Source organism: Apteryx rowi, unplaced genomic scaffold (genome assembly GCF_003343035.1).
Source record: "Apteryx rowi isolate R43461 unplaced genomic scaffold, aptRow1 scaffold_578, whole genome shotgun sequence".
Lineage (NCBI taxonomy): Eukaryota > Metazoa > Chordata > Aves > Apterygiformes > Apterygidae > Apteryx > Apteryx rowi.
The window spans coordinates 441,801-463,205 of NW_020450847.1; the positions used below are offsets into that span (position 1 = coordinate 441,801).

General features: G+C 45.7%; 1 protein-coding gene across 1 annotated transcript; it reads right to left on the bottom strand.

Moving 5' to 3' along the window:
* Window positions 1–872: 872 nt before the first annotated feature.
* Window positions 873–6,494, bottom strand: LOC112973982 (homeobox protein NANOG-like). Its single transcript, XM_026082467.1, has 4 exons — window positions 6,314–6,494; window positions 2,866–3,140; window positions 1,648–1,737; window positions 873–1,235 (listed from the first exon to the last, which is right to left on the bottom strand). Exons 1-4 carry the CDS (start codon window positions 6,492–6,494, stop codon window positions 873–875), a joined length of 909 nt encoding a protein of 302 aa, XP_025938252.1.
* Between the last annotated feature and the right edge of the window lie 14,911 nt (window positions 6,495–21,405).

Here is a 21,405-nt window from a genome sequence, read left to right on the forward strand (position 1 = left end):
ATATTAAGGTTAGAAATGATGATATATTTGTTTTAGCCTGGTCCCAGTATTACATATTGATAGTTAGAAGAGATTCCTAAGGTAGTAGTTACCACCTCTGATCCTTTGACATTAGGTATCTGGCATTACCAAGAGTAGTGAAGCTGATCCACCGATAACACAGGAAAATCTCTGTCTCATAGTTTCAGAATCAAATCAGTAATAACAATGAAATATGGTTGCTATGCTTATTTACTTTCCATCTGGGTTTCATGTTGCAATGCCCTGTTACAGTGAAAAAATACACAGATAAATACATAATCCAAATGAAAAAAATTTATTGTTTGCCAAATTAAATGCACTTTTAGTTTTTGTCAAGGGGAGACACAGAAAGATACAGCCCAGAAGAAAAAGCCTCTTTGTCATTTTGTTCCTTATAAGATCGTCTCACAAGCCTTCCCAAAAGCTGCTTGTCACATTTCCCTTAGTAGGCTCTACATCAGTTCCATACTTTGTGGCTTCATCAGATGGGTGCCTGGCATGTGACAATAACTTCTCCAATTCAGTGCAAGATATGTGATGAGCACCTCTCCTTACAGCCCACATCTTCATGGGTTTTATATATACGCAGCTCTACAGCAATAGGTACAGATGAGATTCCTAAAGGAATCTGTGCCTACTCTGAGACAAGTGATGAGGTCTGTAATTTAGAAGTTCTACAGGATAATCTAGTTAGCCAAACCTCAGGTCTTGCTATAAGCGAACTTGGTTGTATGTGCCAATACAGAAGGGTGTGTGTTTGTGACACCCCTGAGTCAGAGAGCACATGAATAATGGGGAGATAAGAATAAGATTTGATTCCCAGCTGCCCAAGCCCCCCACATCCACAGTATTTAGGAATGATAGGAATGGTGACCAGCCGTGGTTGAGAAAGGTGCCCCCATGGGGGCCAGGTGGTGAAAGTTATAGTCATCACCTGTCTTTGTGCCAGGATATTCCACACTTCCAGGATAGCTGTGATAAAAGTCAACTTTGTGCTGGGCAATGAAGCCCACTGTCTGCTGGATGCTGCAGGTGCCCCTGCCTTTGCCAAACATTCCCCCGTCCTCACTGGTCATGATTGTGTAAGCGTTCTGCCCTGCACTGTAGTGCTGAAGGGGGGAAGGCATGCTTTGGATGTTGCTGGCTGCTGTGATCGGATAGCCCTGGTGGAATTTGGAGTGCACATCCATGTAAGTACTTGGCTGGAAGCCATTCTGAAAGGGAAAGACAGGGTGAATCAAAACACACAGCTTCTGCACTGGTGCGCACAAACCTGAAACATATTGGGGCTCTATTTCTTCACTTTTCACGTTGTGTCTTGATCAGCAACAATGGAATGGAAGGGCAAGGAGAACTATATCTATCCCCATAGCTCAGTGGGATGCATTATATAAGGAATACAGGTTTTCCCTGGAACCATTTAATTTAAATGGCATGGTCAATCCATGGCTAGGCCACCTGCAGAACATGGAGAATCAATGACATATCTGTGTCCCTGTGCTGACCAACCAGAAGGCAGGATAAGCTGATACTTGTATAGTTAAATTGCCTCAGTGGAGGGAATGTACTACAGGACTTCTCTGCCCAGACAGAAGGGCCATGCTGAGCCATGTGCTATATTTTTACCTGTGTGAGGCACTGAGCCCGTTCCATCCACAAGCTATGCTTCTGGCACCTTTTCAGCTTCATCCTCCGGTTCTGGAACCAGGTCTTTACCTGTGTGGGGAGGGGAGAGCAGAGAAAACATGAGCAAAGAAGAGGGAATAACAAATGTTATCTCTGACTCACAAATCACAGAGAATCAGAGGAGAGTGATCAGATGGCATAGATACATAGGGAGCATTAGACAAAACCCTCTAAGAGTTACCTGGGGTTACTGTCAAGGGGAGATGTCTGCCTAGCAGCCTCAGCAGGCTGCTACTGAATCTGCGAGGGGGAGGCGACGTTATGTCCACGTGAAAGTTATTGTTGTGACTTATGTATTCATTAGTCACAGTGATGATTGGTGTAAATTAGACCCACCCAGGTCCCTACAAGACCTCTGGATTACAGGCAAACTTCTGAGACGCTGTTTCTGCAGGGGAACCAGTATGTGCATGTGGGTACAGAAGGGAAAGGCTTGCTTCTTGTATCCACCAGTTCCCAAATTCAAAGCTCCTTGCTAGGGTGAATTCCAGAGCCATTTCCCCCCAGGGCTGTGTCTGCACTGTGAGAGCAGCCATTGCAGGGATGTTGACTGAAGGAAATAGCAAATTGTCCTGCCGGTCTTGCCCCTAAAAGAACCAGTTCAGTGTGGGGGTGCATATGTGTACATGTACAATGCATATACAATTACTTTAGTCCCAGGACAACCAGGGGCACCTGGGCCATCACGCTTAGCTCTGATATCCAAATTCCAGATGGATTTTGGAGTTGCAAATGCAAGTGCTTGTGCAGCATGTTTCAGGCAGAAAACTCTGGGAGTAGAACTGCATGCCAGGCCTTCTGTGAAGTTCACCGGTGCCTAGAGAAACTCTGCAAGGGGATGCCAAGCCCAAGGTATGGGTCATTCTCGTAAACCACATACACATCACTATATTTGCAATACTACTGCAAATGCCAGCAACAATCCCTTTAACTGCCATCTCACTGGGGGCTCAAGAGGCCCCAGCCATGTGCCACTGACTCTCCTGTCCCCTAAAGTGCTTCAGATCTCTGGGCATGAATTGGGGAGGAGCTACCGTCAGCTGGCACTTTTGCCTCTACCTTATATTGGGGACTCATCTTTCCATCCTGTCACTGTCTTATGTGACCATTCAGCCATTCTGTGACACATATACCATGGATCAAAGTCTCCTTGTTTACCTGCTTGTAGGTGAGCCCAAGGGCAGCAGCCAGCTCCCGAATCTGCTGAGGGCTGAGGTACTTCTGGCTCTGGAACCACTGGTGTAGGGTCTGCAGTTGCTCCTTGGAGAAGGCTGTACGGCTTTTGGCCTTCTTCACCCCCCCTGTGCCATCTTCTCCACCCTTCTGAGACTTAGCAGTAGGCAGTGGGGATGAGGATGCCAAATGTGGACTGGTGGCTGAATCTGGTGTGAACTGACTGAAATTTCCAGAACTGGAAGAAACTGGGGATACTTCTAGAAATAAAAAAAATAACAGGAAAAGGTATAAGACATAATGAACAGCTGTACAGGTAACGAGTATGCTCCCTGCCTGATGTGGGATGAGGTCAGAACTCCTTGTCTACAGCCATGCATGAAGCAAAGGCCTGTGTATCCCTACTACTTGCATGGAGCTCTGAGCACTGACAAATCCACTGACAGTGAGCAGCTTTCTAGCTTAGACCTCCAGGATGACCATGGTTCCCTTTTAACATGTGGAAAAGTCAGGGCATAGAGGGGAGAATGATCTACACTGGCTCACAGTGTTACTATCCTGCATATCCTCCTTCAAAAGGCCCTGGTAATATTTTGGGCCTAGTCTGATGTGGTGTGAAGAGGCCTAATCATGACTGAAAGCATAGCTGTGAGTTGGCAGCTTGGCTCCCCCATATTGTCTGCCCAACCATTGCTAGAAAATGGCAAAGCAATCTCCATATTGGCTCACTCCTTTTTGCCTGTGGCTCTCACCAACGGACTGTCTCACTGCTGGACACACATATATAGATGGAGTGACCTATTAGGCTGAGGGGAGCTTTTAGCAAAAGAACAAAGAAGGGAGACTTGACATGGAGTTGGGAAAGGAGACAGGAAAGGTAGGGGGATGAGGGATGAGAAGACTCAGTGATCATCTATCAGAGACATGGGGGACAAAATTCAAGAATGCAGAGAAAGCTGCCCAGGCTCCTTCTCATTTGTCCTGGTACATGTCCTAAGGGTGTTTCTGAAGAACAAAGCTGAGATAAAGATCTAAAGGAAAAGCTTCCTAAACAATCTGGGCCACTGATCCAGACAAAAGCTGCTCAGATGCAAAGCCATTCAAGCTGTTTGAATAGAAAAAGGAGAGATTACCCCACTACCTTTCTGTCAGGTGGCTGAGTCCTGGGGTCTAGGAGAGTCTGAGACCTTCTCAGGGCAGTCCTTATTGAAGGGTTGGGATTCCACTCTCCCCCTTTCCACACCTGCACTGCCAAATCTGCCCATGCCTTCTTCCTCCAGATACTCCTCTGGAAATCCTTCTGCATGGTCCATCCCCTCTCCTCCTACCAATATTTCAGGAGAGAGATCGGTGCAGTGTGTGGGCAGTGCCATTTAGGTACACACTCTTCTGAATGTTGAGCCCATCAGCTGCCAATCTCCTTCATCACCTTGCGGCCTGTGACTCAGAAGCCCACTGAAACACCCTCCTCAACTTCCCCCAAACACATGCCCAACACAGAGTACTGATGCCCTCCTGAGGAATGGGCTCCCTGCCTACCCTCCCAAACCCTTTCTTCTTCTGTCCTCAGCTGAGAAGTTACTAAGGAATCACCCAAAAGTCTTGAGGTGTTTCTGGGCCTCAGAAGGCTGTAAAGCTATGTCTATGGTACTTTTCTTTTCCCTGTTACCCTCCTGATAGAGGCACAAAAACTCTTTATGGTGCCTCCCACTCTTGGGATGGCTGCTTCTGCTTTACAGGCCTCCTCTCAACTGTTTCCTAACCCTAAGAGGTGATAACATGCAGCACGAGCTGTGTGGAGAGAGAGGTATGTAGTGGGGCAGGTAGCTGGTGCTGGGGAGCAGAGCCATGAGAATTACAAAGTATTTCTGGTTACAAGGAGAAATGAGCTGTAAAGAGAAGAGCTGCAAGTGCCTGGGGTAGTATGTGCAATGGGGGAAGACCTCAGAGCCTGAGAGGAAGCTGAACATCTGGGAACTGGATAACTAGATTTTCATGTGCTGACCACAGGATGCTTGGCTCTGGCAGGCTGTGCAGTAAAAACTTTGTAGGTAGAAAATGAGCACACTGAGAATATGGGCTTGGAGAACAGGAAAGTCTTCTGCCAGATAGGAACCACAGCACAACAATATTCAGCTAAAGCTTCCACATGTCCCTGCTCAGTCCATTATCCCAAACCCCTCCCTCCATGTGTAATTTACCACCCGCAGCTCAAGTCCCCCCAAAAAGCTGGCCAAAGGTGCTCGCTCTCCCTTGAGAAGACAGTGAAGGAAAGAGGAAGCAAGAAACGGAAACATTGGTGGAACAGACATAAGTATGAAAACCTAAGCCAGACCCAGCTCCCACCAGCCCTTAACTGAAGGTAATAAGTAGTAGGCCTTTATTCCCATGACCAGGCTCTCCCTGAAGAAAGGGGCACTGAAGGACAGTGTTTGAAGCCTGGTTTTAAGCAGGACCATCTGATGCCCATCTGAGCATCAATGAATCAGTCTACCTGATGTCTTTATGGTGCAGGTAGCATAGAGAGAATCTAAGCATTTGTCCAAAATACATATGTGGCAAGTAGCGATGTGCCACTAGTCCCTCTGGTCGAGCCTGTAGCTCTCTATAGCATGTGACAGTTTGAAATAGGCACTTAGAAAGTTCACTCTCCTCCATCACCTCCCACTCAATAATGTTACAAGAGTGTTACCCTGCAGGCCATACAATGGGACTGGGAGAAGACTTACTTTCATTAGCTATTCTATTGCCACTCATTGAAATGGCAAAGGAATGCAAAGAGCAGAAAAAGCCACTGAGGTGGGGCCTAGGACTTTTTGCAGCGAGGGAAAGGCAGGGAAACAGATCCAAGGAAAGGAGAGGGAAACAGAGACAAGCTGAAAGAAGTAGAGAGGAACAGCACTGGATTTAAAGGGAGCAGGTTTCCGGGCACAGTGATTCAGAGCATGACTTGGCAAAAAAACAGGTTTAATGAACACATAAAGGCCATGGGGAGTTCTGTATGGGGCTAAGGGTAGCCTAGAGCAGAATTACCTTTGGGATTTGTTCCTCTTTAGGCACACTTGACAGCATTTGGCTAAAGGGAGGCCCAGATATACCTGCCCTGAGAACCATGAACTTCTGTGAGACCATGTTGTCACACTATCTGTCAGCCTGGAGCACAGTGCCTGGAGCTGCCAGTGCCTGGACTCCCAGAGGCTCAGGTGAGGTTTAGGAAACCAGCTCACAACCACCACAAGAAAGGCAACATGGAAAGGTGTTGTGACTGCCAAATGTCACCCATCCTCTTCAACAACTGCATTGCTTTTTGCCCGGCTCACATGAGAGGAAACTACGGCACGGAGGGAGAAAGAGGTTTGCCCAAGGTTAAGTGAGTGACCGATCTGGGAACATAGGTATCCCAAAGATCAGCTCTAGGACTTAAATGCCTTACCTGCAGTCTGCCTCTTCTCTCCTGCCTCTGGAAACTGACTGCCCCTGGCTGCTCCTGCTGTCCCAGCTGAGCCTAGGGCATGTTCTGCCTCCCCTGACGAGTTCCAGTAAAACTCCAGGTACCCCATGGCAGTCCCACTGGGGTAAACCTGGTAGGGGGGCAGAGACAAGTGTGCACACATGGGGGCAGATGTGGGGGTGGTCCCCCCAGCTTCCAATAGAAGGCACCTCCACTCAGGGCAGGTCCTACCAGCAAGCCCAGGCAGCCCCAAACTGTAGACAGGGAGTTACCTTTATAGCTAGCTGTCCCCTGCCTGGGACTTCGATATCCACCATCACCTGCTCCTCAAAGTTCTTTGTCATGTTAAAGAGGGCTGATTGGTGGGGTGGGGACAGAGGCAGGGTGGAGGGGGCGGGGGGAAGCCACGCACAGCATCAGGACTAACAAATGTCCCCCCTGAATTCTTCCCATTCTGCAGGTCCCTCAGTCACACTAGAGCAGGGGTCTGATCCAGAGTCCCAAGAAACCTTCTCTTGTTTGTTTCTTTGGGCTCAGCTTAAACCCTCATACCATAAAATAATCTCATGAGGACAGATATCCTGTAGAAGAAAGCTGCTCACCACACTGGAGGAACAAGTCCTAACCAATCTCCACCACATGTGGGAGCGGATGGGAGGTGGATCTGGCACTGAGCTGCATAGCACTGCTGCATAGTACCATGCTGGGCAAACCCAGGCCTTGGCTCCAGTTCACATGGAGGGTTCTGAGACCTTTGCACTGTGGCTTGTGTCACACTGGCAACCCCACAAGCACCCTCATACACCCCGGACCTGGCAGCACTTCCATGCTCTCAGTGCAGATGTCAGAGATGGAGCAAGGGAGCAAGATAAGTCTGAATCAGATCTGGAAGCTGGAATGTACATTTTTTTGAAACAAAAGAAATTTCCAGCTACACAAGGCATTTGAGGGAGCCAGCTGAAAATGCGTCTGGCCCATCTTCCAGATATCTGTACCAGAACAGACTCAGAAACACTGGACAAGTGACACCCAGCACCAGATCTCATTGTCCAGAGCAGACTCAGAAATCTCAGCTGGCTGGTCTACAGGTCAACAATCAGCGGAGACACCTCACTCTTTTATACGAGGTAGGAGAAGGTCTAATGCAAGTGCAGTCCACAGCTAACATAGTTGCTCCTCCAGAGCCCATCAATACTGCCCTTCACTGCACATCCTTTTTCTTAAATATGCTTGGCTGTGGTCTTTGCCAGACTGTCCCAGGCTGACTGGAATAAAGAAGATGAACAATTTCCTTTAAGGCAGTTGTTTGCTGACACATGGCCCACTCAAGTGGGACAGGCACTTGCAAAGCCATTAATTAAAGCAAAATGAGTGAGTCTCAGAAATCAGCTATAGGCCTGCAAGTTGGTCTGCTCTATAGGCTTGCTCCAGTCCCTTCTGCTGAGTAGGTTTTGGTCTCCCTGTGTTTAGGGAAGGTTTTAGAAGTCTTATCTGGAGAGATGTTAGGAGTCTCTAGCTGATGTCTGCATTTCCCAATGCACCGACAGAAGTTTCAGAGTTAATTCAAGTATTTCTTGCTAGAATCAGGCCTGTTTTTGTATGAGGACCTGTGCATGCCTGGGGTCAGAAACCCACTGCTGAGGACGTGTCAGCTGTTTTAAATCTGGACTGTTCTTGCTCCCTCCCAGCCCTCATCGCTCCACAGGTGCACGTTGCTTCCTTTTCCCTGAGCCTGGGGTAGCACCCAATACCTGCCCAACAGGTCAGAGAGGGGAACCAGCTTGCTGTGAGAGTAGTTTGAATATCAGCAAGGAGAAGAAATTGGCACATGGAGGTGAGCAAGACCATAGGAAATGGGAGTTAGATCAACTTAAAAAGAGGTAGAGCAGCACTTCTACTCTTCTGTCACTGCTCTCTGTCCCATGACAGATCACTAGCTGCAGCTTCCTAGTCTGTAGAATGGGGATAACTTAAAGTGTTCTGAGATCCCTGAATGAGAAGCCAAAAGGAACTGCTATGGACTAGCCTATGACTGAATGTGAAAATAAGTGCAGCCATTCTCAAGCCATTTTGGACAGGACATTAAACCCACCTGCCACATCACAGCATAATTCTGCTGCCTTGGGACCATTTACTTTGCCCTGAGATGAAGACTGTGGGGGACTAAGGGCTTGTCTGGGGTCTGTACATTCAGTATTATACTTTCTGTGTGTATGAAACACTCTTCCTGTGCCTACAAACTGCAGGGGCTGACATTTCTCTGCACAAGAAATGATGTTTTAAATATGAAATTCATCTGAAAAACTTAAAGCAAAAAACGGCTTTGAACACATCTGTCCCTGTCTCTGCACAACCCTGGGAACATCCTGAATATGGCAATTATTCTGCAGTGGCCTCTATCTGGTGCTTTTGTCTCATGCCTCACTTCTGAATCATTCTACATTTCAGAGCTGCAGTGCCGTAAGAACTCAGATCACAGTCCCTCAGATCTGCCATCAGGCCCTAGCTACCTAAGCAAAGGCAGAGACACCAAAGGCATGAGCTGTACAGAGCTCAGGACCTGACTGGGCAGTTCCACTACCAGCCAGTCAAGGAGAATGGCAAGTACTCCTATTCATGTCTGGCCCATTACAGTATGCTGACATTCAAGTTTTCATGGCCTTAGGTGCAGTTAGAAAAGCTAAGCAACAGATCTGGAGGATATAAAAATATCCTCTAAGACGGTTTAAGCTGAAGACTTGGTGGAAGACATGGCAAAGATCTGAGGTGCTGATTTTAGTGGCACTGGGTATCTATAGCCTTACAGCATCTGCTGGGAGTCTCACTGACTGACTACTTCATACTTGATCTCCTTGATTTCAGCTACTTCTGAAGGTGTCTGGATGTTCTTGCAAAGTGCCTAGAGTCCATAACAAACCAGCATAGTCACCTGCACTACAAAGTCCTGCTGCATAGGAGCCAGCAGAGGAGGAATGGAGCTGCCTCTGGGAACACAGCCACCCACAAAACTGGACCAGTGAGTACAGGAGTACAAAATGAGTCATCTCCTTGGGGAGGGGGAGGGGGACTGAGAGACAAAGGAGCTGAACAAAACTTAAATCTTTCCCTCTGTGGTTTCACTGTAGCACCATCACTCACAGAGCAGCTTATCTCCTGCATGCAGCATATGACATTCAGCCTTTGGCTCAGGGGTCAGCTTGCTAAAACCAGCCCTGAGTGCAGCTAACAGGCCAAATCTGTTTTGGCCTCAGGCAGAGCCAGACTCCAGTTTGTTTGGTGCTGTGCTCAGGGCTATTCCAAACTGGACTCAGCTACTCACTCTTTTCCCATAATGCTCTCCATGAGGCCTGCCCTTTCCTGGCTGATGCTTTTGGCTCAGAGGACTTTCTCAGATCTGTTCCATGAAGCTGAAAGCACACTAGAATAAAAAGAGGCTAAAGTCTTCACAGGCAATTTACTAACATAATTTTTCATCAAGTCCTTTGCTTTCTCTGAGATGACACCGAACCCTAAAACAGTCATGGCAAGTGAAACAGCAGCTTGTAAATGACCAGGTTTCCTTGATAAAGGCAGTGAGGTAGGAAGACTAGTAGTTAAAGAGACTGGGACGAGTGAGGAAAAGAGACATCCTAGCTCACTGTCACCATGTACTCAAAGGTGTGGTTGCAGCTCATGTTGACTTACCTGAGATAGCCACAAACTGGTGAACTCAGATGCTACTGACAGCGTAGCTCCCAAGTGTAACTGTCACTGATGACACAGAGGGCAGGAGAAGCTGCAAAAACTACCCTGAAAACTGACCTGGGCCTCTGAATCTCATCCAGAAGATGCACAAGTAGAGCAGAAGATAGAGCACATGCTCATGGGGTTTCTGTAACAAGGTGCTTTCTCTGGCACAGTCCATATGGTTGTGACAACCTCATTTTCAATCCCTGCCTTATTGCTACCACTATACCAGGAAAACACTAAATGTGGGCCTGGCCTCAACAACCCGCACTCACTGGGCAGCACAGCTGGTAAATCTCCACAGACCAACCTGCACTACAATCTCACTTGCTGCTAGAAGCATTTGAGCCATTCAGACTCCAGGTCCTTAACAGAAGACAGCTTCAGCAAGCCAGTTTAGCTAAAGACATACTAGACACTGTGTTGGGGCAAAGGTAGGTGGTAATGAACCCAGTTCAGCTATGTGAGTGTCTTTTCCCAGCACAGACAAACCTTACACCAGCCACAAGAGAACCTCAAAAAGCTCCAGTGGAGAAGAAGCTAGACCAAGAGCTGGAAGTCACTGGATTCTGTGTCCTTCCTGTCACTGACCCACTGTGTGATGCTGCACAAGTCACCTCTTCCCTCTCTGGCTTAGTTCCCAATTTATAGAAAAAGTCTTTTCCCTCTTCGATTACATACTTTCATCTTCATGTGGAAGTCAGTTAAACATTTATGGTCCAAAGCAAGATGGTGCACTCTAAATCACTCTAACTAAAATGGCTGTACACAAGTTAAATGCTTCTTGTCTGCATACCTCTGACCTGTACAGCTGTAAAACCTGGTTATTTAGAGGCAGAGTAGCCATTTTAAGAGTTATAAAGGTCTTTGAAGAGGGAGGCAGCAAGATGTCTGTAAAGTGCTATTATGGCCCAGTCCCAGCTGAAGATTTGGCCTGCTTTCTTTTTCTTTTGCAAAAAGCAAACTGCCCTGGAGAAGATGTAAAAGGTGCCACCAGCTTCTTAGTTCTCTTCTGGCTGGGAACTGTGCAGCATAAGGAAACCTGCAAAGTGGCTGTTAAGAGGGCTGGAAGGGAATGCCAGTAGAATGGGAAGGATTTCTAGCAGCTCTAGGATGAGTTAAGTCTTCACCTTAGGCTCTCCCCTTTCTTTCTCCACACTGGTGTTGATACCTTCTCTGGTCTTAAGCTTCCACACCTCTACAATACATCGGCCTGGCTAAGAACCTCCTTGTGGAGATACAGCAGAAGAGAAGACCAGCAGAGGAGTTTTCCAGACCAGTAAAACCTACATTCCAAACAGACGGTAACATTCACAAAGGCAGGTTTTGGAAGCAAAAGCTGACTATGCAAGGTTCAAAATCAAATTCAGCACAGTTACATCTGCAAATTGTTAGTATCATTTCTCTGATGACACAGTCCCTCCCTTCCTTTTTCCAAATCTTCTCTCTACACTATCAAGCTAACCACACAGCCAGGTTTCTAGATCAGGGATCACAGTCTGTTCAGTATGTCAATAACAACCACTTAAAACATTGTAGTCCATCTGAAAGTGTGGGAGTTCAAGCATTTGAAAATATTAAGGTTTTATTTTTACTAGGATGGCTTAATATCTTTCCCATTTATCTGAGGAGAACTTTTATGAAGAAAACAACCTATCTGGCCCCTTTTAGTTGGTCTGAAAAATGGCAACAACCTATCCTTGGAGAATGAAAGTAGCTGAGATGAGCTGCCACTACAGAGAAAATAAAATGAGGCATGCACATATAGACATGCAAAGAAAGAAAGAAATTGTGACTTTTATTTTTGGAATTCACTCATACGAACTCTGCCAGAGAAGCAAAAGTGTGGGAGCTCCTGGCAACCTTCCAGAGGCTTTCTAGGCCATACAGTTGATTTCTGCAACTAGTAATGTTGGCAGTCAAGCATTTTTCCCTCCAAGCTGGCTTTAAAAGGTATGTTTTTCGATCCTTGAACACATTGAACATGGTTTTGGTTAAGCATGCAAAACAAGTTAATACACTTGTTTTAAGAAAAAGGCTTTGATAGTCTTGTTTTATAGTATTTCTTCTTTCTTTGAAGCTTAAAACAAATACCCTGTTTTGTTTTAAGATTTGCAGGGTTTTTGTGATTGACATTCATTGTAATGGCTTAATGTAAGACATTTTTTTAAAAGCAAAGAAGTGTAAGGATACTACAGTTTGAATGATAAGAAACAAAGTAGCTGAAAGACATTCCCACTCTCTCCTCTGTTTAACAGCTTGGTTCAGAGCATTAATTCTTTGATTGTAACTTGAACTTGAATGTAATTCTCTTAAAGCATATTTTTCTCCAAGACTTTTCATTTTTTTGGTCATTTTCTATATTTTTTTCTTATTAGCTTTGCTTTGTGTTTGATTGTGCTGGAATTCTAGTCAGATCCATGTGATGCGCTGTTCTCAAATGGCCTTGTTCATACCAAAAAAGTTTTTTTTTTTTTCCCCCCTACCACATATTGTTTTGCTGTACTAGAGACAGGAAGTGGAAAGTAAAATGGATTCTAAAAAATCATAAACATACTGCTGCTTTTTCTTTTGAGCGTGACATGCTGGGGTAAAAAATTCTGCAAGGACTAGAACGTACTTCCAGTGAGGGAATATAGCCAAGTTTCAACAGACTAATCAGAAATAAACAAGGAAAGGAGCCCCTCTTTCTTCTTAGGCTATTCTGGGCCTACAGCTAAATGTGATCAGAGCTGGTACCTCACTGTACATAGTAGCCTTACAGAGGTTTTAGCCACAAAAACTAAGTTAAGATCTCTCAGCACTGAAATATCTAAGGGGAGCTATTATAATGCCTCCCTATCAAAGCCTGGGTGAGGCACTAGGAAATCTGCAAACCTTAAATAACATTCACTGGTATTTCCTAGCTGCCTTCTATTTTTCATTCTGTGACTGTAATTTAGGAGTCAGTTTCCCATTTTAACTGGGTTTGGCTCATGAAGGACGAGAATGTCCTGTGGGAGTCTCTCCTCTTAAAATATTCAGAGTAACAAAAGCCCAACTCATTTTGTTATGCATTTTTTTTCACCAAAATCAGCAAAAGGTAAAAGTGAAAAAACTATGCCAGACCAAAATATATTTTTAAAAAACTCTCTTTCTCTCTCTGTCTCTCTCTTTTAATCTGCCTAATGAACAGAAAACTAAGGGGCAAGAAATGAACAGGCTTGATATCCAACAAAGCATTTTAGGACCAGATGTTGATCGTTATCATGAGACGTATTTTTCTGCTCATATATCCTTTCCAAAGTCCTTTCACGTAGTGAGCCATTCCAAGAGAAGTGAAATGTGCCAGAAAACTGAAACTGGAAGAAAAGAACCAACTTTGCCAACTCCCATTGTCTCCTGGGTCTCACCTGAAGGCCTGCACTTCCCTGATCCAATAAAAAAATTGTGATAAGTGTAGGCTGAAGAGAAGGCCCTGGACAGTGTCACCATATCTACATTGTTAATTACATTTCAACATCTCCCGAAATATAGGAGCTGATATCCCTGCTCTCACCCATCCTTCACGTAGCTTTTTCTTTCCTCATTCTGTCTCTTGACTTCATGCTTAAAAGGCACCTGTGGCTGCTGGCCAAAGCTGTTTCTTTCACTGTACTGCTGTGAGCTTATGAGCAGTGTACAGTTAAAAGCTAATTCTCAGCCAGCCTGATGCTACCCTGTGTTTCCCACTTTCAAGAGTGCCTGGCCAGATCATGTGTACTTCACCAGCAGAAAGCCTGTAAAAGTCAAACATCAGAAGTGGAAGGTGCACTTCTCTTGTTGTTCTTCCTGTCACCATTCAGTGCGTGTTTTGTCTTTGAAGAAAGAAGTTTGAACATAAGACAACAGCAAGGTTATGCCCCAGTCCATCACAACTGACTCTTGCTCTTAACTGTCACTAATGCCATCTATGGTATGTTTTCTCCCTAAAAAGAAAAAGGACAAGGGATTTTCTAATACTTAGATTTTTTCCCAGTACTTTAACACTTTCCCCTTCTCTTTAACAAAAGCTATAAAAGCTTTTAATAGTTGTTATTGCCATGGTACTAAGTTGTCCAAGATCTTGAAATTCCAAAGCATATTTAACCATTCAGTGTCATAAAGAGCATGTTAATGCATTATGGGCTTTATGCTTCATCTAAATATATATATACCTACAATATATACATACATACAAAAAATATATATACATACAAAAAACTCTCCCACCTACAGAGCCGTGGTTCCTGTGTGACCACCCTGCCTGTTCCAAAGTCAGAACTCCCATTTAAGCCCAGTTTGCAAATCTGTGGCTCTCCATAGCCCCTCTTCCAGCTCAGATGTCAATACCAGGAATTCATCCCATTCATCCCCCCCTCTGATATTAGGCTTCTGAACAAGACACCTGAGCTAGGCCAGGCTCAGGCTAGGCTTTTGCTCCTTTCACGGCCTTCGCTCATCCTGCTTCATCACCTGTGCAGGACAGTCTGGTAAGGGACTGATGAAGGGGTTCTCAGTATCTTGTCAGCAAGTGGAGTGTAAATTAAGGCTGAGCTGGTAGGTAACTGCCTACAGACCAAGACAGAAGGAAGAGGGGACTGTGTTGACACTCTTCTGCAGGGGTGTAAGATACAGAGAGAACAGGTGATAGATTTTGGCAGGTGGAAGAAAGTTAGAGGTTTCTCAATTACATTAATTGCAGACAAGGCTGTCTTAAGGGGGTTATAGGCCCTGGAGCATCAAACCTCACAGACTTTTTGACATATCTAAGAGGAGGAGAAGAATGCAGTGTGCTCTTGTTCCAGTTACCAGCTCTGGTCTCTGGGATTCCACCAGCCCAAATGTGCCAGGAATTAAGTTTCCCCAGACAAATAGAGATAACATAGCAGAGCTCTGATCAAGGGACTGATATCAAAGAAGCAAATCTCTCAGCCCTGGGGGATGAATCATCAGAGCAGTTTATTCCAACCTTTTCTCATCCTTTCAAGCATCAGGTTCAATTGCAGCAACCAGAGCACAAAAGGCTAGGTGCTGCATAGGCAGGGAAAACACAACCGGGAGGAATGGAATTCACAGGTGATACAAGACTGGGAGGGTGTTGCAAATACCACTGAGAACAAAGAAGTAATGCAAAAGGAACCTATCTAGCTTGGGCAGGGAGGAAGAAGGAAAGATGAGAGCTAGTCATGCACCTGGGGAGAAAGAATCCCAAAGGCAGATAATCAAAGGAAGATGTGTAGAAAGCACAGCATGAAAGAGGACAAGCAAAAAAAGATGCATGTTTGCCAGCTGTGATATACCTGATTCGAGCAATAGCAATGCTATTTTGCCAGCATGCAAGCACTTGACAAAAATCCATATCATCCCATTTTCATGGATGTGGAAACTGAGGCACTGCATGAGCTCAGTAAAGGGCCTGTTGTGCAGCACTGGCCACACCTTGGCTAGACAGAAACATGTCCATGCAGAAAAATTGTCTTAGAGCTTAAGGTGGGTATTATGCACAGCTGTGGTGAGATTTTGTGAAGAAGGCTGTGTTCTCTTTCATGTGCCCTGCAAAATGAGGAGGCAGGGGGAAGAAATGCTCAGGGAAGATCAGCAGATACAGGAGCATTATAAAACACAACTTTTCTCTGCAAAGCAACTATCAAAACAGAATTGCAGCATCTCATCCTCACTGCTTCTCAGCAATCTGTGGATCTAATCCCTCTGTTTACACTTAGGAGGAAATCTGTTTTTTCAAAGGCTTTTCTACCACTAGCTCCACTCAGGTTGCCCTTCCCACAAAACAGGTGAAAGCAGGTTGGAAGGACTTAACTGGCAGATGCAATGCCAAAGACAAGGCTGTGATCAAAGTAAGACAGTGTGCCACTTCAGGTCACTCAGTCCTTCAGACTGTCATTCATATACCAGGCCACTCTGGAACAGGGTGAGGCTAGAGGGCCAAGCCAGGTCTGGTCCTCTACCTCATCACTATTTGTAACAGTTATATTGGATGATCCACCAGCAGGCTTTAGAAGGAGCAAACAGGCATCAGTCCCATTATTACTGGATCCTAATAAGCAATGTTGTTAATGGGTCTGATTCCTCCCTCTGAGCTGCATTAGTTCTGCAGGGCAAACAGGAGCAAACCTATCAACTCTGTACAAAAATCACTTGATCACAGGAGCCAGTACCTCTGGCTCAGATACATACAGCAAGTCACAGAAGTGTTGATGAGCTATGGTCTGGTTTGGGTTGTGGTTTGGGGTGTTATCTTTTCTTGCGGGGGTGGGGGGAGTTGTGTTTGTGGAGGTTTGTGGAGGGGTTGTTTGATTTTTGCATGGTCATATTTCAGACTAGCCCTGTGCTTTGGACAGGGCAGAGTCGAGATTTGCCTCTTTGGGCTACCAGTTGCTCTATAGAATTGTTACTGATGGTGACAGTGCAGATGAGTCTTAAGCTTTGCAGGGAGAATTGGAGGGGGGTGGGTGAATGATAGCCATCTATATGGAATATTTGCTAAGGAGGAGACACCTGGGAAACACATCCCAGTAGTGTGTTGCCAAATAACCAGGCATGCTTCCATGCTGTGAACAGTATAAGACAGTCAGCACCCTCCAGGGGGATGGCACTTGGCAACCTGTGATTAATTCCATGTGGATGCTGCACTCTCTCAGGAATGAGAGAGACCTCAAGAGCAAGCAAGCAATTCATGGCCCAAAGGCAATTGTTTTAGGGGAGGTAATGTTAACTCAATGGGGGACAACAAAGAGAGGAGTAGGCTGGCAGCCTGTGGAAATCTCAGCATGAAAAAGTCAGGAGAAAGATTTTTTTTAAGTTTGATTGTTCTTTCAGGGCCCAGGTGAAGAAACACCTTTTGTTCACAGCAGAAGAGGCATGCTGCACAAATCGCCTGGGATCTTCACAGAAAACAAAGTCCTCAGATTTCTCCCCAGCCCAAGGCTCCTGGTCTTTATTGGAGATGTGCCCATAGGAGCTACACAACTGCACAGAGCCGTGATACAAAATACAGGCTGTGCTGAGATGTCTGAGGAACACAACCATGCAATGAACCTCTGGACCAGCAGATGACAGCACAGCACACAAATTCGTTCTGCAATTGAAATACTCTTCAGCTGTATGGTATTTTACAGTTCAGGGTGGGAGAGACAATTGTAAGGTGACCTTGCACTCGGCTGGCAGAGAATAGGAGGAGTGAGAAAGAATAGAGGGGAAGAAGAGAAGTGGGGAAGAGCAGGAAAAATGGGCCAAAGATCAGGGAAATTTTGGAAAGAATCCCAGGGGTGTTAGGGTATGTAACACCAGGTATCACTCAATTCTGTTGGTATATAAGCAGGCCCTGCAACACACAGTACTAGGCAGAAAGTGCTGCAGGGGAAATGGGGCCATCAGAAAGTACTGGAGAAACACCATGTGGTGGATGGAAGGACCAAGGGAGGTTCAGGGGCACAGCAAACTTGCTCTAGACACTGTGTTTAGAAACACTGAAGCCTTTTGGTAATACAATACTTTCCCTTTCTCTAATATGGCCAAAGCATTATATATACAATATCACATAGGAGCTATATATGATCAGTGTGAATATTATTCTTGTGTAGAATGCGAAAAAGTCAAACAGTAAAGTAGGCATGATGCTGCTTAATCACTCTGAAAAGTTTTGACGGTGACATGAAATAAGGAAGCTGGAAAGCATTTTGTTCAATTCTTCTCCACTTTTTCAGGTTTTTTTCAGTTTCTTCTACTTATCCGTTTTTTTTCTGAGATGGATGAGCCTTTGCAGATTTCAGTGCCAGAACCATTTTCTGTCAGAACTGTGCATTGTTGACCTTTGGATTGACCTGTTCTGTTTGTCCAGATCTTGTCTGGTCTTACCTAACCTGAGTTAGGAATATACCTTTTCTTTGTGTGTATGGAAAGGCTGTTTCTGATATAACACTCAGCTAAGCTTATGAGCAGAAATTTAGTCTAGCTGAGCAAGCTGTAGTGTATATGTCAGCCTATCCTCCCTTACCATGGTATTTAATAAGTCCTGAGCTGTTATCAGTTTGCCCTGAACCCTTCATGCAGATGGCTCTGACTGGCAACTGGCAATGAATTCCAGCAGCAATGCTCTATGAAAAAGGTTCATTTTGTTCATGTTTCTATTTGGATTCATGTTAAAACTCTCATTCTGCAGACAACAGGGCACCTGAATTTCTAGTCTGCAGGATATGAGTAACTTTCTGCAGAAGCTGATTGCTCATATCCTGTGGGGCAGTCGTAATCAATCCTGAGAGGCTGGAAGGATACAGTCTTAAACTGTTGCTTTCGTACCCCAGTGAAAACATAGTTATGGGTGCCTAGTGGGCATTTTTAAAGGCTGTCAATCATCTCCCACCATGCCCAGCTTCTTTACCGGGGTGGTTGTTAGAATGTGACAGTTGTGAAATCATTATACTGGGTCCAGTCTCTGTGGGAACAAGGTGCAACTGCATGGCTGAAGAACTCCATTGTGATCTGCCTGGAGATGGGACCGGTACTCATCCTTCAGGAAGCCTTAACAGAAAGAGAACGACAGTCAGGAAATATGTCAGCCTGTATGCAGAATATCAGGGAGAAAGACATGGAAAGACCCAGGCAGCATTAGTGCTTCTTCCTCTCCCTCCAGCAGTCACTGTCAACCCAAGGGTAGCTCTACACCTTTTATCTGACCATTTCAGATCATTTAATACAGATTTAATTCAGATATGCATGAACTTTACTCACAGCTTTCTTTAGGAGAATAATTTTTTTCACTAAAATATCCAGATGCAAGGAGGGAAATGGTTTGTTCAAGATCACTCAGCCAATCAGTAGCAGAATCAAACACCAGCTATTCGGGTTCAAAGCTGCTGCTCTGACCACGAGGTGGCACTACCAGCTTTTCCTGCTTGGAGCTGGCAAGACCTTTGCACAATTGCTCAGCGCTGCCAGCAGTTCCAGCTTGATGCCTGGATGCCAGGCATCGACCCTTGATAAGATCTCGGTGATCTAGCTTGTTATGTTTGCTAAGCTTTCACCTTGATTGTCCCTTCTTCTGATGAGGTTTCTCAAAGCCCAGAGAAGAAAACACACACTGTCAAAGCATTTTGCTGCACCCAAATATACAGCTAGCACTTACCATCCCTCTCCCTACCTACCTTGAACCTCTTCCCCTCCCTGTTTTCCCTGCCTTCCATCTTAGCCCTGTTAGGAGAAGTGCATAGGCACTCCAGACTACTGCTGTGTCATGCGGTGTTGTTGATTCCTGCCTTTAACTGGCAGGCTCAGCACTGCAATGGCATATCCAATATATTTCCAGCACACTGGTGGTTTGCCCCACCCTTCTGTCAGTTGGACACCAATTGCTTTCAAGCTCTGCTTTACCCACAGATGCCTGCAGGACACCAAGTCCTGTTTCCAGCTGATGAAACAAAGATTAGCCTTCACAATACCCATTACTCCAAAATTAACTGTAATTTTTTGTTCATTCCCATCATCCGCGTATGCTTGGCAGCCATCTCTGTGCCCACAGAGCACTGTTGGATGGGCAAGAACAGGACTTGTTTAGATGCAGTGTAGTGATGAACAAACAGAAATTGCTGGGGGCTGCAAGTGCTGAGCTGAACATTCTTAGTGACATAGGATAGAGTTTATTTACCTCCTCTGCTTCACAGCTGCCTGCTCCCAATCCACCTTGAAGTCATGAACCTATGATTGACACGTGGGATCTCCTAGTGAAACAACTAACAGCTAGCTAACACTGACTGCTAGCCACTCTGCCTTCATTTGTTAAACTCTTCTCATAGCCATGCTGCTTTTGAGAATTTTGAGCCTCAAAAGAGGCTGAGGTATTCAAAACCTTCTTTGCATCAGTCTCTACAAGCAAGATCTGCTCCCAGAACTCTGAATGTACCAGAATTGTTTAGAAATTTGAGAGGTAGCCAGGAGTGGGGCAGCAACAGGTTCAGTAATACTTAGGCTAGCTGGATATACTACAATCCATGGGACTGGATAGAAYACACTCTGAGGTGCTGGGGTACATCTGAAGTTGCTGAAAAAGTTGCCTGATGTGATTATGAAGCTGCAGTCTTTCATCTGTGAAAAGTTATAGTGACTGAGGGAGGTCCCTGATGACTGGAAAAAGGGTAACATTGTGCCATATATAGGGAAGAAGGATGATGTCAAGGCCCTGAGGGTACTAACAGGCCTTAATAGCCCTGACCAGTCTCACTCGGGGCCTTCACCCATACCCCCACCCCATGGGTCCAGGAGGTCTATTTAAGCTTAGTCCTGGGTCTTCAGTCCCTGTCCGAGCTGTGGTGAAGGAGTGCTGGTCTCCAGCCACAGCCATGCCCATGCCTGGCCATGGCCTCCACTGATCCTGACACACAGACGAACTTCCCAGCTTAACCTCAAACCTGTCTTTTCACTGTGGACCTGTCTGGCAATCACTGGACCTGATCTGGACCTGTAGATTGACTTTCCAGCTGGACCTTGGACCTGCCTCATCACCACAAGCTTGCCCAGTGATCTGGACTCTTAGTTGAACTCGGCTACCATCTCTAGGTCTTCTCTGCCCACCTGGCTCAGGGCCAGAGGGACAGGCCCTGGATGGTGAGGTCCCTGCTCTGCTGGCTGTCTTATTCCCACTTGGCTCCTGGCTCCCTGTCCCATAGGGAGCAGAGAGCCCTTGCTGCTCCTTGACAGATGACTCAGGGAACTCTAGACCAGCTGTCATCACCTCAGTTCCTGAAAAGATCATGGGCTATGTTCTCCTGGGATCCACTGCCAAACATGTGAAGGACAAGAATGTAATCAGGAAAGGTCAATATTGGTTTACCAAGGGCAACCTGATTGCCTTTTAAAATGAAAGGACTGCAGTCTGGATTAGGGGAGAGGGGCTGATGTGACATGACTTGACATGAGTTACATTTTAGGTACCATCTCCCAAGGCATTCTTCACTGGAAGCAGAGGGTGTATGGCAGCAAACCAATAGCATACTGGGAGATAGAAAGATGAAAAATATCCCAGTGAGGGAGAATGGCATCACCATTAGACCAGCTCTTTCTAATTCCATGCTGGTGACCCAGCAACATGACATTCCCTGAACAGTGCCCTAGGCAACCCATCACACTCTAAATGTTCTGATATGGAGTAGAATACATCAGAAAGGTTAAGAGTAGCACCTACAGCAGCTGATTGCCCATTAAAATATTCTGTAGCCCTGGAGGTGGAATGTAGGCAGAGGATGCCCTATAGATGCCCTATACAAAACCATAACCAGCTGGCCAAATATCAGCAGATTCCCCCAGCCTTTTCTCTTCACCAGAAATATTTGGGAAGA

Coding starts and splice junctions, on each gene's coding strand:
- LOC112973982 (XM_026082467.1), bottom strand. CDS start 6,494: ATGTGTGCACACTTGTCTCTGCCCCCCTACCAGGTTTACCCCAGTGGG. Junction 3,141..6,313: donor AGAGAAGAGGCAGACTGCAG/GTAAGGCATTTA, acceptor TTTTATTTCTAG/AAGTATCCCCAGTTTCTTCC. Junction 1,738..2,865: donor TTGGGCTCACCTACAAGCAG/GTAAACAAGGAG, acceptor CTCCCCACACAG/GTAAAGACCTGGTTCCAGAA.